Source organism: Carassius auratus, chromosome 23 (assembly GCF_003368295.1).
Source record: "Carassius auratus strain Wakin chromosome 23, ASM336829v1, whole genome shotgun sequence".
In the NCBI taxonomy this organism is placed as follows: Eukaryota; Metazoa; Chordata; class Actinopteri; order Cypriniformes; family Cyprinidae; genus Carassius; species Carassius auratus.
The window spans coordinates 15,683,710-15,696,504 of record NC_039265.1 but is presented as its reverse complement, the minus strand read 5'-3'; the positions used below and the strand labels follow the sequence as shown (position 1 = coordinate 15,696,504).

The following is a 12,795-nucleotide window of genomic DNA, read 5'->3' as shown; positions in this document are numbered from 1 at the left end:
TTTGATGGTGAAGTGACACTAATGTGATTCCTTATTATCTGTGGGATAACAGTTCGCCAGGCTGAGCCAAACTTGGTTTAGATTTTGTCTGGGGTGATAAAGCATGTATTGAAGATCCTCAGGTTGCAGAGTAAAACATTCGTTATGATACACACAAGAACATGCAGTGGTGGAAATAGTTAAGATTCACTGGTTTCCTCAGTAGGGGAGACATTAAACAGTTAATTTGGATTATTATTGTTATTTTGCTGTGAATATGAATAGATGGCATCCAAATGAGCTTGACTACACATTACTAAATATAATTTTTGATCATTTTATTTATATTACAAAAAAGTAAGACTTGCATGGCATTTGACCAGTTGACAGTTCCTGTAGTCACTTTCTTTATGATTTGATGTATGATATCAAATGCAGAGTGAACATTCTTCAAAATGTTTCCTTCTGTGTTCCATAGAAGGAGATGTTTGGATTTTAACAGAAGCACAGACTTTTCAGTAACTCCTTTAAAGTGCTTGTAAAGTTCGGATAAACATGTCAGTCGAGCAACATAGTATTTATAAAGCTGGAAGTATTGGATCGCTGTGAGCTTTAGAGCAGTGAACCAGATTGTCTTTGTTTACAATCAGTCATTCTTTTGCAGTTACAAGAGGAGATTTCCACATAGACGACCCTCCAGTGCTCTTATGTCCACCATTTTAGATTTTGAAAGCTATCATCTTGGCTCACTAGACATCCCAGTATTGATCTAGTTTCACTGTTTTTCACTGTTTGATGTGCAAATGAATGGCAGACAGAAGCCACAATGCCACTTCCTGCCATGGTCCTCTGACACCGCAGTCAGAGATTATGACATGAGCACAGAGAGGGGTCGATCCCGTCTGCCCGCCCCCCTCTCAACATGACTCGACATATTTGACTGCTCTGTTTTCAGAAAAACACACAGAGATGGAAACGAGAGATGGCACTCTGCAGTTTGGGTCAGACTCAAGTTATACTTTCCTTTTTAATGAAATATTCATGAAATGAAGTCTCTGGCAGTTTTTCTCTCAGAGACTGAAAATTAGTCCAAGTCTCCTGTCACAGTGAGCAGTAACTGGTAGGTGATAATTAGATGTGGAGTATGCCGTCTGAAGAACGTGTCTGGTGTTTAATGGTTGCCTGAAACAGTTTTATGTTTTAGTTGAAACATCACCTTTGTTCACATTGAACCCAATTCTACAGTGATTAATGCCTTCCTGTGTCCTTTTCCTAGATCACCGCTGCACTGGAACAGGACGAAACAGCGAAAAAACAACGATTGGCCTACAAAGTGGAACAACTCATTGCCGCCATGTCACTGGAGAGCTGAAAGAAACACAAAGCTGCAACGAAGGACGAAAGACCTTCAATTAGTCAAACCATCATCCAAAGCCTCTTCACACAAAAGAGAGAAACACTGGCTAGAGACTCGACACCAACAATAACTTTGCTTTTTTTCTACACTTTTGTGAAGAAGTCACCTTTAAGACCATTGGACAACTATTTGATGAAAGCAAGTCACAAGGCTTTGGAGTGGAAACTATGGAGTTCTGTTTTCAGTTGTCTTTTATTTTGGACAAGCAGCTTCCTGGAACTTTTTTTGTTTACCTGGATTGTTGTTTTTTTCTTCCTTTAGTTCTTCTGGTTCAATGTGCCTTGCATTGATTTACGTGATGAATGCAAGACATCGATACTTCCTCAAAAATGTGCTTGCTAAAACCATTTCATGAGGATTTGACTGAAGGAAACGGACATCTACTGCCTCGCCATTACCGTCCAGTTGATGGCTTTTACTTCCAAATTTTATTTTTATACATGAGTGCTTTTTGAGTTTGTTTCATTGAGTCAACTAGTATAATTCCTCATTGTTGGTGTGGCAAAAGTTTAAGTCTCTTTCTTTCCTCGGAAAGCAGTGGCTGCTACCAACACATGTGTGCATGTCGACATGCTAGTACAAACTTAGACTTTCGATTCCAACTGGCCTGAGAGACCACAAGGCATCGACATTGTTTGGGAAATAATGACACGCCAACAAAAAGGGGGCCAAAGTTCGACCAGCATGTCCCTAATTCTCTTGGATTGACCAGAAGCCAGTATCAAACTGGATGAACTCCGCCCTATGGTCTCTCTATGTGCATATGTCCTGGTTTCTAAATGTAAGCGTATGTGAATGTACAAACATTACTCTATTTTGTCTTCGCATTTTTGTTGCTTTTCTAAAACAGGAGTCAGTTGAGCTGATCTCCTCAGCACGACGTCCTAAAGAACTGAAAATCCCTCTCCATAATAGCGCTGCTTAGATTAAAATACGCAAGTGGCGACGAGTAGCACTTTCAGCTCAAATGACAAATGGAGAAACCCCACCTTCCCTTTCAAACAAATGGACTCGCGTGAGATCATCTTACCAGAGAGTATTAATTATTATGTATGGTCCAATGTGTGTGTAGTCTGCATGCATTATACAGTACCTCATATAAAGAAAAAAATAGTCTCCTTTCCCATTTACTCCTATGTTTAAGTGCCAAGAGGTCACGTGAGTTCTGGAGGACTCAGAGCAATGCCGATGATGTAATATACCATGTCACTTCCTTGCTGTACACACCCGTCGGGATAAAGTGCCAAAAGATCACTTATTTACCCACTTGTCGGTTGATGCTTTATTAAGGGAACGGACCCTGTATACTGTAAAAAAAAATAATAATAAAAAATCTCTGGTTTAGAAGGTTCACTTGCAAATTCAGGTACGAGAAGACCATGAGCTTGGATTGGTATTGGTAAATATAAAGTATTTGTAAAATACTTTAGGTGTCTGGGATCTTGATTGCTTGAGTGGGTTCTTTCCAATCTCTTTTATTCCTCCGCCTGACATGAAGTATGTCAACAGAACGCATGAACAAAAGACAACATAGTTTTCATTTATTATGCATGATGGCAGGTAGAGCTGTTTTTGAAGATCATCCAAACCAAAATAGACAAGGTCATCTTAGGTTCTTCTTAACTTCTCCTCAGCTCAGTTTATATGGTAAAAATGCAGTATCGGATGTGAAGAAACGGACTGAAAAAGCTCAAATGGCGCTTGTTGTTTTTCCCCCTGTGGCCTTAGAACATTGAATCTGTTGTTTCTAGTTCATTTAATCAACGACGTGTCATTTTTCGTCGTCTTTGTTAGCGGTGTTTGAGACTAATCAGATAAAGAGAGGCAATGTGATGATGGAGAAGGGTGGAAGAGGCATGCCCTCGCCCAGACGAGTGCTGGGTGGTGTCTGCTGGAGTATTTGAGAAGCATAAGAATGAGATGGAGAGAGAGACAGACCCCTTTAGCTTCAGATTCCTCCTGCTGCTTTGAAGCTCGCCTTTGATCTCAACTAGTTTGTGCACAGTGTGATCAGGAGATAAAAAAAAAAAAAACATCAAAAATAGGTTCCAGTGCAAGAGATTACAAATGAAGAGCTGCATGAAAGACAATGAATGAATCTGTTAAAGGAATAGATCACCCAGAAAATTCTGTCAGCGTTTACTCGTCCTCATTCAAACCTTGTTCGACTTACTTTCTTTCATGGAACACAAAAGGAGACTTTTGGAACTATATTTTGGACGATCTTTCACATACAATTGCTATTAAAAGCAAATGATACTTTCATTTGTCACAAAGGATGGAAAAGAGCATCATGAAGTAGTCCATATGTGCTATACAGAAGTTTATTTTCTAAAATCATTCAATAGATGTGGGAAAGTTATAAACCAAAATTTGTGAATAAATAGTTTAGACTGGTTTGGGGAACTAATCCAATAAGTTCTTTCAAAAGATCTGCATTTCCCAAAAGCATTGTATGCTTATGTACATCATAGACCCATTGGGCCTCATTTACCAAACGAACATACCAGAGAAAATTGGGTGTACGTTCATTTCAATGCAAAACTTGGAATTTATCAGTACGGACGTGAGCGTTGGCTACGATAAAATCTCACATCTGTACGCAAAGTTTTTGAGTTACCCGAACTTGTGCGCAGCATAGTAAATATGATGGAGAATTGTAGAATGACAGCATTTTTTATTTTCCTGACCGACAACCGAAGCTCATTAGTCGATTGTTAACCAGTAAGATTGAAATGTTTTTAGCTTTATATGCATGAATAGCAGTGTAAACATGAGGATTCAATCATCGCATCGAGCACCTGCAGTGCTTCTGTGAAAGGAGAAAACTAAAATTAAATCTATAAATTTTATCAAATGAAAAGTATATAATAGGCTATAATATAATGAACAGATTAACAATTGGAGAAAAAAAAACACTGCAACAAATATAGGCTACGCTCATTTTTGTGACACTTTTAAAGCATTTTATTTATTTTCTTTGTATCTTTATATTATTTTTATTTTATAGTTTAATATATACTTTTATATAGCTTAATTGTTTGCATTTACAAGGTTAATGGGTGTTTTTGGAGTAAGATCAATGTCTCTTTCTTGAGATTACTTCCTCTTTTTGGCCGGGTTTTGTTTCTCTGTGTCATAAACTCTAGAGGAAAGGCTTCTAAACCGGGATGTTTTTAGGGGTGTGATATTCAAATGAGGATTGTTTTCTGCTGCCACATTTATCAACATGCAATCATTCGTACAATGAGATTGGTGGTATATGGATGTTTCATGAATCACACGTGAACTCTGTCGTAAGTTAATTTGTGCCCACGGATCTGCACTCTTTCCGGCGTTGGAATGAGGCCCAATGAAACCAACAGAGCTACGATCAACTTAGGCTTACGATGCTTTTATGAAATGCAGCCCTGAATCCCAAAAAATTATTCAGAGCTATTACATGAAAAAAAAGGAAAAGTTTAAGGAAAATAATGTCAGTTTCTCACACAAAATTATTGCACTGCTTTGTTATTTGTATGAACTTCTTATGGCACTTTTGTGTCCTTTTCGAAAGTTGAAAGCTTTATAATGGAATTATGGCTACAAAAAAGATCTTGTTCAGTATATTTGTCCACTTTAAATATCAAAGCATGCTTTATAAAATAAATAAATAAATAAAAACAACCTTTATTAATTTTACCTCATTGGCAGATATTTTATTTTATTTTAGGCAAAAACTCAAGTTTAAATATATTTCTCAGAAAACAAGACTTCTTATCTTAGATAATTTTGTTTGTCAAGTAAATTAGGCTACTTATTGATTTAAGTATGTTTAGATGTTCTCTTCTTGTGTTCACTGGAAGAAAGTAAGTCATTAAAATATGACAAGATTTTTTGGGGATGAACTATTATAGGATGACCTATAGTAATTCTACTCTTCCTGAACAACCACACATTCCTCTAACAAACGCTTACTGTATAGTCAACATATGTGAATTTACAAGCCATGTTGCATGTTAGTGATATTAGGGTACATGAAAAGCTTCTTTTGGTTATCCAGTCTTCCCCGATTTCCATTCATCAGAGCTCATCCCAGCTCTATAAGGGCAAGAGACCTTCCGTTGACCCCACAGCACTTGAGGATTTCCTAGGATGCGGCTCAGTTTTAATGTGAACCTTGTTTGCTGCCACATTAGTCAGGGAGAGACTACTCTCTTGTTTCTGAAAAAAAATGCAGAGAACAAAATGTATTCTGGTCCTAACGTTTTGTTTGAAATAATGTGGCACAGGAAATTGCACTTTGTTGAGAGAGATTTCAGTAGCTCAACGCTTATTAATGTTTATTAGAAGACATTTGATCCCTCGAAAAAAGAAAAAAAAAGAGAAAAGTTAATTATAATTTTTATTGCGCTATTCTGCAGAGCAGAATAAAATTTGACAGCACTGGGCAGCTTTCTGAAATATCAGCAGTCATCTGTGGCAGTCACAACTGCTGCAAATTTTATATATTTGGCACGAATCGACAGTGTTGGAATCAATTTTGTGCACTTTTTATTGTTTTTAGCTCATGTTTTGCTCTGTGATGGAATAGCATGCTACAAACAAGTGAAATGTTCATATTCTCTTCATATTACTGATCGTAGGAAACAAAAAACGAGAGCAAGAAAGACTTTTGTAGTTGGTTTAATCACCTAAGAGGTGAATATCCTTCCATTTTCAATCACGCAAAATTATAAACGAATCTCTCTTTGTAGACACTGGAGTTCTGTAACATAGTACATAGAAATAATAATGACCTTGATGATGATGATAATAATAACACTTATGGTTGTCTGTTCTTGTTGTTTTTTAAGTGTTGTGAAAATTGTAAGAGAGTTAAAATATTTAAAAAGAAAAAAGTTGGTCTTGTTTTTTAATTGCTTTTGTTTTGTTATATTATATTACTGTGTACCTATTGTAAATATGAAGCACACCTATTTTGCAAGCCAAGGATTCACTTTGTACTGTTGTTATATATAAATAAAATTTACTGGTTAAAGATGATGGTTCTGCTCGACTCATTGAGAAATATCCCTGTGGTATACGCTACCCTGTCATTACTCTGTCAGCCCAAGGGGAAAAATGGCCACACATTCATTCCACTAAGTTGGGGTTAATCTAGGGATGCAATTTAAACCCTGCCATCAATGAACACTCAGACTCGCTGCATAACAAGGTAACCGATGGAGCTTAAACAGCCCAGCGCTGCAGTTTGTCTTCTCACGTGGCCATTATCCCTAGCTGGACATTTCTCTCACACCACACTCAGACAAATTACATTACAGTGGTAATGGGCCGGGGGTTTCTGATTGGATGACCGTGTAAAATGCTCCCAGAGGGGCTGAGGTGGATGTGCCGGTTTTTAATCAATACAGATGTCTGGTTAGGCAAGAAGATCACCAAATACAGCCTAAGTCAATGTGTTTTATAACAAAAATAAATTTATCGCAACCTTGATTCACTGTTTTTAAACACAAAGTACGTCCGCTGTCGACCATTAAGGTGACCCTATTCCATAAGACTCATCATTAACAGCTGAATGTTGTTGTAACATCTGACAGGTAGTGATTTAGTGGCATACTGTGGTTGAGTAAACATTCAAAATTCACTCAGATGAAAACATTAAATGCATGTCTAGGATATGTATGTGTGCTGTCAGAATATTGACAAGACTAGCATTAGTACCATGCCGTTGTACCTGCACTCTCTCACATCGTTAACACATGCCTTCACACTTGTGTTTTTCCTTCAACATTTAAACAGGTTCATGTAACCCCAATTCATAAGAAAACCACTCTAACCTCAACTCTTTTAGAGAACTACAGACCGTTTCCCTTATACCTTTAATTGCAAAAACACTTTTACACAAGTTGTTCAACCAAGCCTCTGCCTTTCTCACACTGAACAACCTCCTGGATAGTTACCAATCTGGCTTCAGAAGTGAACATTTGACCGAGACTCCCTTGTACTCAGTTGTTGAAGCCCTAAGACTGGCAAGAGTGCCTTCCAAATCTTCTATACTTATCTTGCTGGATCCGTTTGCTGCTTTTGATATGGTGAGCCACCAGATTCTCCTCTCAACCATATTGGAAAATTGCATCTCAGGAACGACACACCAGTGGTTTAAGTCTTACCTCCCAGATAGGTCCTTCAAGGTATCTTGGAGAGGAGAGGAGTCCAATTTACAACATCTTGCTACTGGGGTGCCTCAGGGCTCAGGTATTGGACTACTTCTCTTCTCTGTCTACATGGAATCACTAAGTTCTGTCATTCAGAAACATGGCTTTTCGTATCACTGCTGTGCTGATGACACTCAACTCTACCTCTCATTCCATCCTGATGATCTGACAATAACTGCTCACTTCTCAGCATATCTAACAGACATTTCTTGTTGGATGATGGACCATCACCTTCAGCTCAACCTAGCTAAGACAGAACTGCTTGTGATTTCAACAAACCCATCACTTTATCAAAATTCCACCATCCATTTAGGCTCTTCAACCATAACTCCATCAAAAACAGCTAGAAACCTTGGAGTTGTGATTGATGATAGGCTGAATTTCTCAGACCAAATTGATAAAACTGCCCGGTCCTGCAGATTTGCTTTATACAATATGAAGGAGATCAGGGCCTTTCTTTCAGAACATGCAACGCAACCCCTTGTTTAAGCTCTTGTTCTATCCAGGCTGGACTGTTGCAATGCTCTCTTGTCAGGTCTTCCAGGCACTTCTATCAAACCTCTACAATTAATCCAAAATGTCACTGCAAGATTAATCTTTTTTATTATTTTTTATTTTTTATTTTTTTATTGACATTTATTGAACCTTAACAAAAAAAGGCATTCGAAGTTTCAGATTTACAATCAAACCTGAGTGTACATACAAATATTACAACACAATATACATATTCACATCAGCAGGCAAGAAAAGTTGAAGCCTAGGTGAAAATAAAGCTAAAAGAAAAAGAAAAAGAAAAAATTTAAATAAAATACAAATAAAATTAAATGAACAAATAAATATATAAAGTAGGGGAGTAGGACAATATAAGATTAATCTTTAATGAGCCGAAAATAATGCACTTCCCACCTCTGTTCATCAGTTTGCACTGGCTACCAGTTGCTGCTCACATAAAATGCAAGGCATTAATGTTTGCCTACAAAACCACCACTGGCTCTGCACCCTTTTACCAAAATTCATTACTTCAGAGTTATGTGCCCTCTAGAAACTTGCATTCTGCAAGTGAACAATGCATTATTGTGCCATCTCAAAAAAGCACAAAATCACTTTCACACACATTTTCATTAACTGTTCCCTCCTAGTGGAATGAGCCTTTAGCCATCTTCAAAAAACAACTAAAAAATATCTGTTCCAACTTTATTTGACCCTCTAAATTTTAGCACTTTCTATTCTATTTTAGTTCTACTTTATCTATTTATTTTCTTTTATATATACAAAAAAAGAAAGAAAAGAAAAGAAAAAACTGTAGCTTTCTGTTTATTCTATTCTATCTACATGTTTGTCCTTTTTTCCGTTTTTCCTGTGTGTGTGTGTGTGTGTGTGGGTGTCTGTGTGTGTGTGTGTACCTACTTAAACATATTTTGGAGACAATTTGAACCCAAAAGAGAGCTAAACCTGAAAAAACCTCCAAAAACTTACCTTTGGGGACATTCTCATTTGTATAACTGGTATAAAAATCAACAAGGTTTTTTTTTTTTTTTTTTGTAAAAATGCATAAAGTTTTCTATAAGGGGTAGGTTTAGGTGTAGGGTTGGTGTAAGGCAATAAAATATATAAAAGAATATTCTATTGACCTCATTTGTAGGTCATTTGGACAAAAGTGGATAAAGGACTAAATGTAAATGTAAATGTAAATGAAGTATTGGTTAAGCTCAACCAGGATGCTGAAGCTCCAAAAATACTAAAAACAAGTGTGGAACTCTGGCTCAGCAACAAAGAAATGTGTGCTGCAACACTCCTGTTCAGATACATTTTTATATTAATATTATCACCAAAGCAACCTTAATCCACTAATTAAACAATCAAAATTTAAGAAAAAAAAATATATATATATAAACAAATTTGCTATGGTATTTTGTACCTATTTTAAAGCTGTCATTGTTCGCAAAGAGCTTGATTGACAGGCGAGCGGACAAATCAGAATGCAGATATTATGTGCCGCCACCGCTATATGCCATCTTGCTTGACAGCTATGGCCAGTCTCCATAGAAATCCATGTTAAAGCGGGGTAAAAAAGATTGACTGAATTGAAACTTTTTCAATACAACTAAATATAAAAGTGTGCGGAGGGTTAGGTTGTGCTGTAGTGGCCTGCCAAGGTAAGGAATTCCTTTATAATATCAACCATAGCGACATGGCCTGTTTTTATAGCATCAAATTAATAGCTAAATACAAACTTATCACAAAAAAAAGACCAATTGAACATATATCAGCATGATAACAACAACCTTAAATTATCAAAATCATAATTCGGACAATTGTACTGGAATTGTTTTTTTGTTTTTTTTTTTGACTCAAGTCCAATTTGTTTACATTGAGAGTGTGGGGTTTATGGCCAGAACTGCAGCCAGCCATCAGGGGGTGATCAAAGAGCCCGCATAGGTTTCATAGGTTTCACGTTATATTGTTGGGTTAGAAAATATGCAGTTGCGCATGCCCAGTAGCAACGGCTGTATCCCTTTTAGCCTTTACCACAAATCAGACAGTAGAGTAGATTGAATTTAAACTTGAAAAATGGTGTGATCCGCAGTTGAAATAAAATACTTTCTGATATTTATTCATGTTCATTTTGTGCTTTAAGGAAATATGAAAAGACGATTGGTTCACAAGTTTGAACTGAGGCAATACAGAGATCTGTCATGACACATGTGGTTTTATTAACAAAGTTCGGGAGGAGCACGATCAGATAATCATCCAATTTGGCACAAGTGCATCTCGTTTACCTTATCATCTTAACTAGCACACAAGCTACCTCCTGTGCCACGAGAGTTTTTCGACATCCCTACTCCACCCCAACTCCTCACTTCTAATCTATTTATCCCAAATTAGGGATAGGGGGAGTTATTTGGGTTCGGGCTATGCTCCGGGCCCAGACCCCTCCCCCAGGACATCACGCCAAAATATGCCTACTATTCTCTTTCAGATTAGATGTAAGGGTGAACTCGTGAAATTAAAGATCTGTAAAGAAGTAACCTGCTCAGTCTTGTCTGTTGGTGTGTTTTCAGTGTCCTCTTTGCTCTGAGATGTATTTTTCACTGCGTGAGAACATGATTTGCGAGTGTGAGAGTGGCATTGTTTGTCAGGGATGGCAACAGTAACTAAGGAGGACGGGACTTTGCAAATGGTCAACTGTGTATATTGGAATAAAATTATTGTAATATTATTTACATATTATTAGTATTTCGGATTTATTCACATTTTTTTAATTTGCGTTTATTTCTACAATTTACATTTTTATTTTAGTTTTATATATATATGTACACTGTATATATATAATTTTGTTATGTGCCTGTTGTTTTTATTATATTTGTTTTATTATTATTTCCATTTGTGAAATAAGCTTTCCAGTGATGTATACTTTGTTAGGAGAGGGCAATATATGGCTGAAATAGAACAATATGAAGATATGGAATCTGAGTGCAAATATATATATTGAGAAAATTGCATTTGAAGTTGTCCAAATTAAGTTCTTAGCCATGCAAATTACTAATAAAGTCTAGTTTTTATATATTTAAAGTAGGAAACTTACAAAATATATTCATGGAACATGATCTTTACTTAATATCCTAATGATTTTTGGCATGAAAGTAAAATTTCTAATTTTGATCCATACAATGTATTGTTGGCTATTGCTACAAATATAAATCATGCTACTTATGACTGGTTTTGTGGACCAGGATCACATATAGCTTTAATTTGTATTTAAGTTTCAGTTTTAGTCACTTCAGTCCAACATGAACTTATTTCAGTTATTTTATTTTTTTATTTTTTTATTTTGTTTAGAGCTTTTGTCGTTTTAATTATGTTTATGTTTTGTTTTGTTTTTAATAATGCTATATAGCCTCAATTTTAGTTCCATTTTACTCTATTTAGTTCAACCCAGAAGTATTTCAGTTATTGCCAAAGCAACATTTCAATTTTTTCTAATCTCACTGTTTTTAAATGTGAGATGTAAATGATGACAGACTAAGATGAACTGTCTCTTTAAGAAGAGCATAGCAGCAGTCCATGCTAGAAAACTAGCAACCACAACATGACATATGCTAGTTAGAAGCTATGCAGTGTTTTCAGCGGGGACTTCACTGGGGTTGTGCGGTTTGACTCTGTTTCTTATTACCTGCAGGGCTGCATGAGTGATCGCCACAACAGCTGCAGAAGCTAGCTAAACGACCTGTGAGAAAAGAGCTGCTGGTCGATTTAGTTTTTCTACCACCATCCATCTGTCATTGACACTTATGCATCTAGTCAATATTAGCTAGCATGGTGAGGCCTGTCGCTAATTAGCTGGTCAAATAGAAAGAGGTCCCGTGCAGTCCGAGCGGCTCAAAGGGCCGCCATCAACCACGGCCATCAATAATGAAAGAGGCTGCATGTAATAGCCGGTCATAAATATTTTAGCACGTGCTCTGCCGAGACCTCTGATTGCCATTGAGGTGCTGCCCAAGGCAGTGGAGTGGGTTTAGTGCAACTTCATTAGCCGTGATGCTTCACCGTGAATGCTGATGGCTTGCCAATGTGTTTTGATGTGGGAATGTGAGAAGCTTTAAATACCAAGTTAAGAATGTTCATTAAAAGAGGGGCTTGTTTAACCTTAATTAGCAATGATGTCAATTTCGAAATGGCTATTCTATAGCAGACTACATTTAAATAATGGATATTTGGCCAGCGGTGTTGTTATCGTCTAATCATGATTTATAATAAAACATATACACAAATATACAAGTCTAGTCAGAGTGACTAAATTCGCACTAAATTCGTTTTTATATGCTAACTATATATATATATATATATTTTGTGCATGATCATGCAGTTTATAGATTTAAATCAGAGCATACATCATTTTTATCTGGCTAGTCTGACAGTCTGGCCAGGCTAGTTAGGTTGGTCTGCTTTGAAGGTTTTAGACGGTTTTAGGCATTTTTCAGCAGGTCAGTCTGGGAGACCGGCTGCCCGACCGGTTAAACACCATTTTGACTAGGCCTGGAAAATCAATAAACTATCTTAGATCAGTGAACCACATTATCAAGCTGCTTTTATTTTGGCAGGGTAATTTGCGTATAAAAGTTATGTAAATTTGTTATGATTACCTTGAACAAAACGTGAAAGAATCATAAACGTTGGTTGGTCACAGAACTTATTTTC

At 36.8% G+C, this 12,795-nt stretch overlaps 1 protein-coding gene across 1 annotated transcript in view; it reads left to right on the top strand.

Moving 5' to 3' along the window:
- LOC113041508 (plexin-A2) overlaps positions 1-3,415 on the top strand; it is a 30,702-nt gene extending 27,287 nt beyond the window's left edge. Inside the window, exon 15 of the mRNA XM_026200097.1 lies at positions 1,256-3,415. Coding sequence (XP_026055882.1) covers positions 1,256-1,351 — 96 coding nt within the window. The 3' untranslated portion in view covers positions 1,352-3,415. The remainder of the gene's footprint in view (positions 1-1,255) is intronic.
- Positions 3,416-12,795: the final 9,380 nt, after the last annotated feature.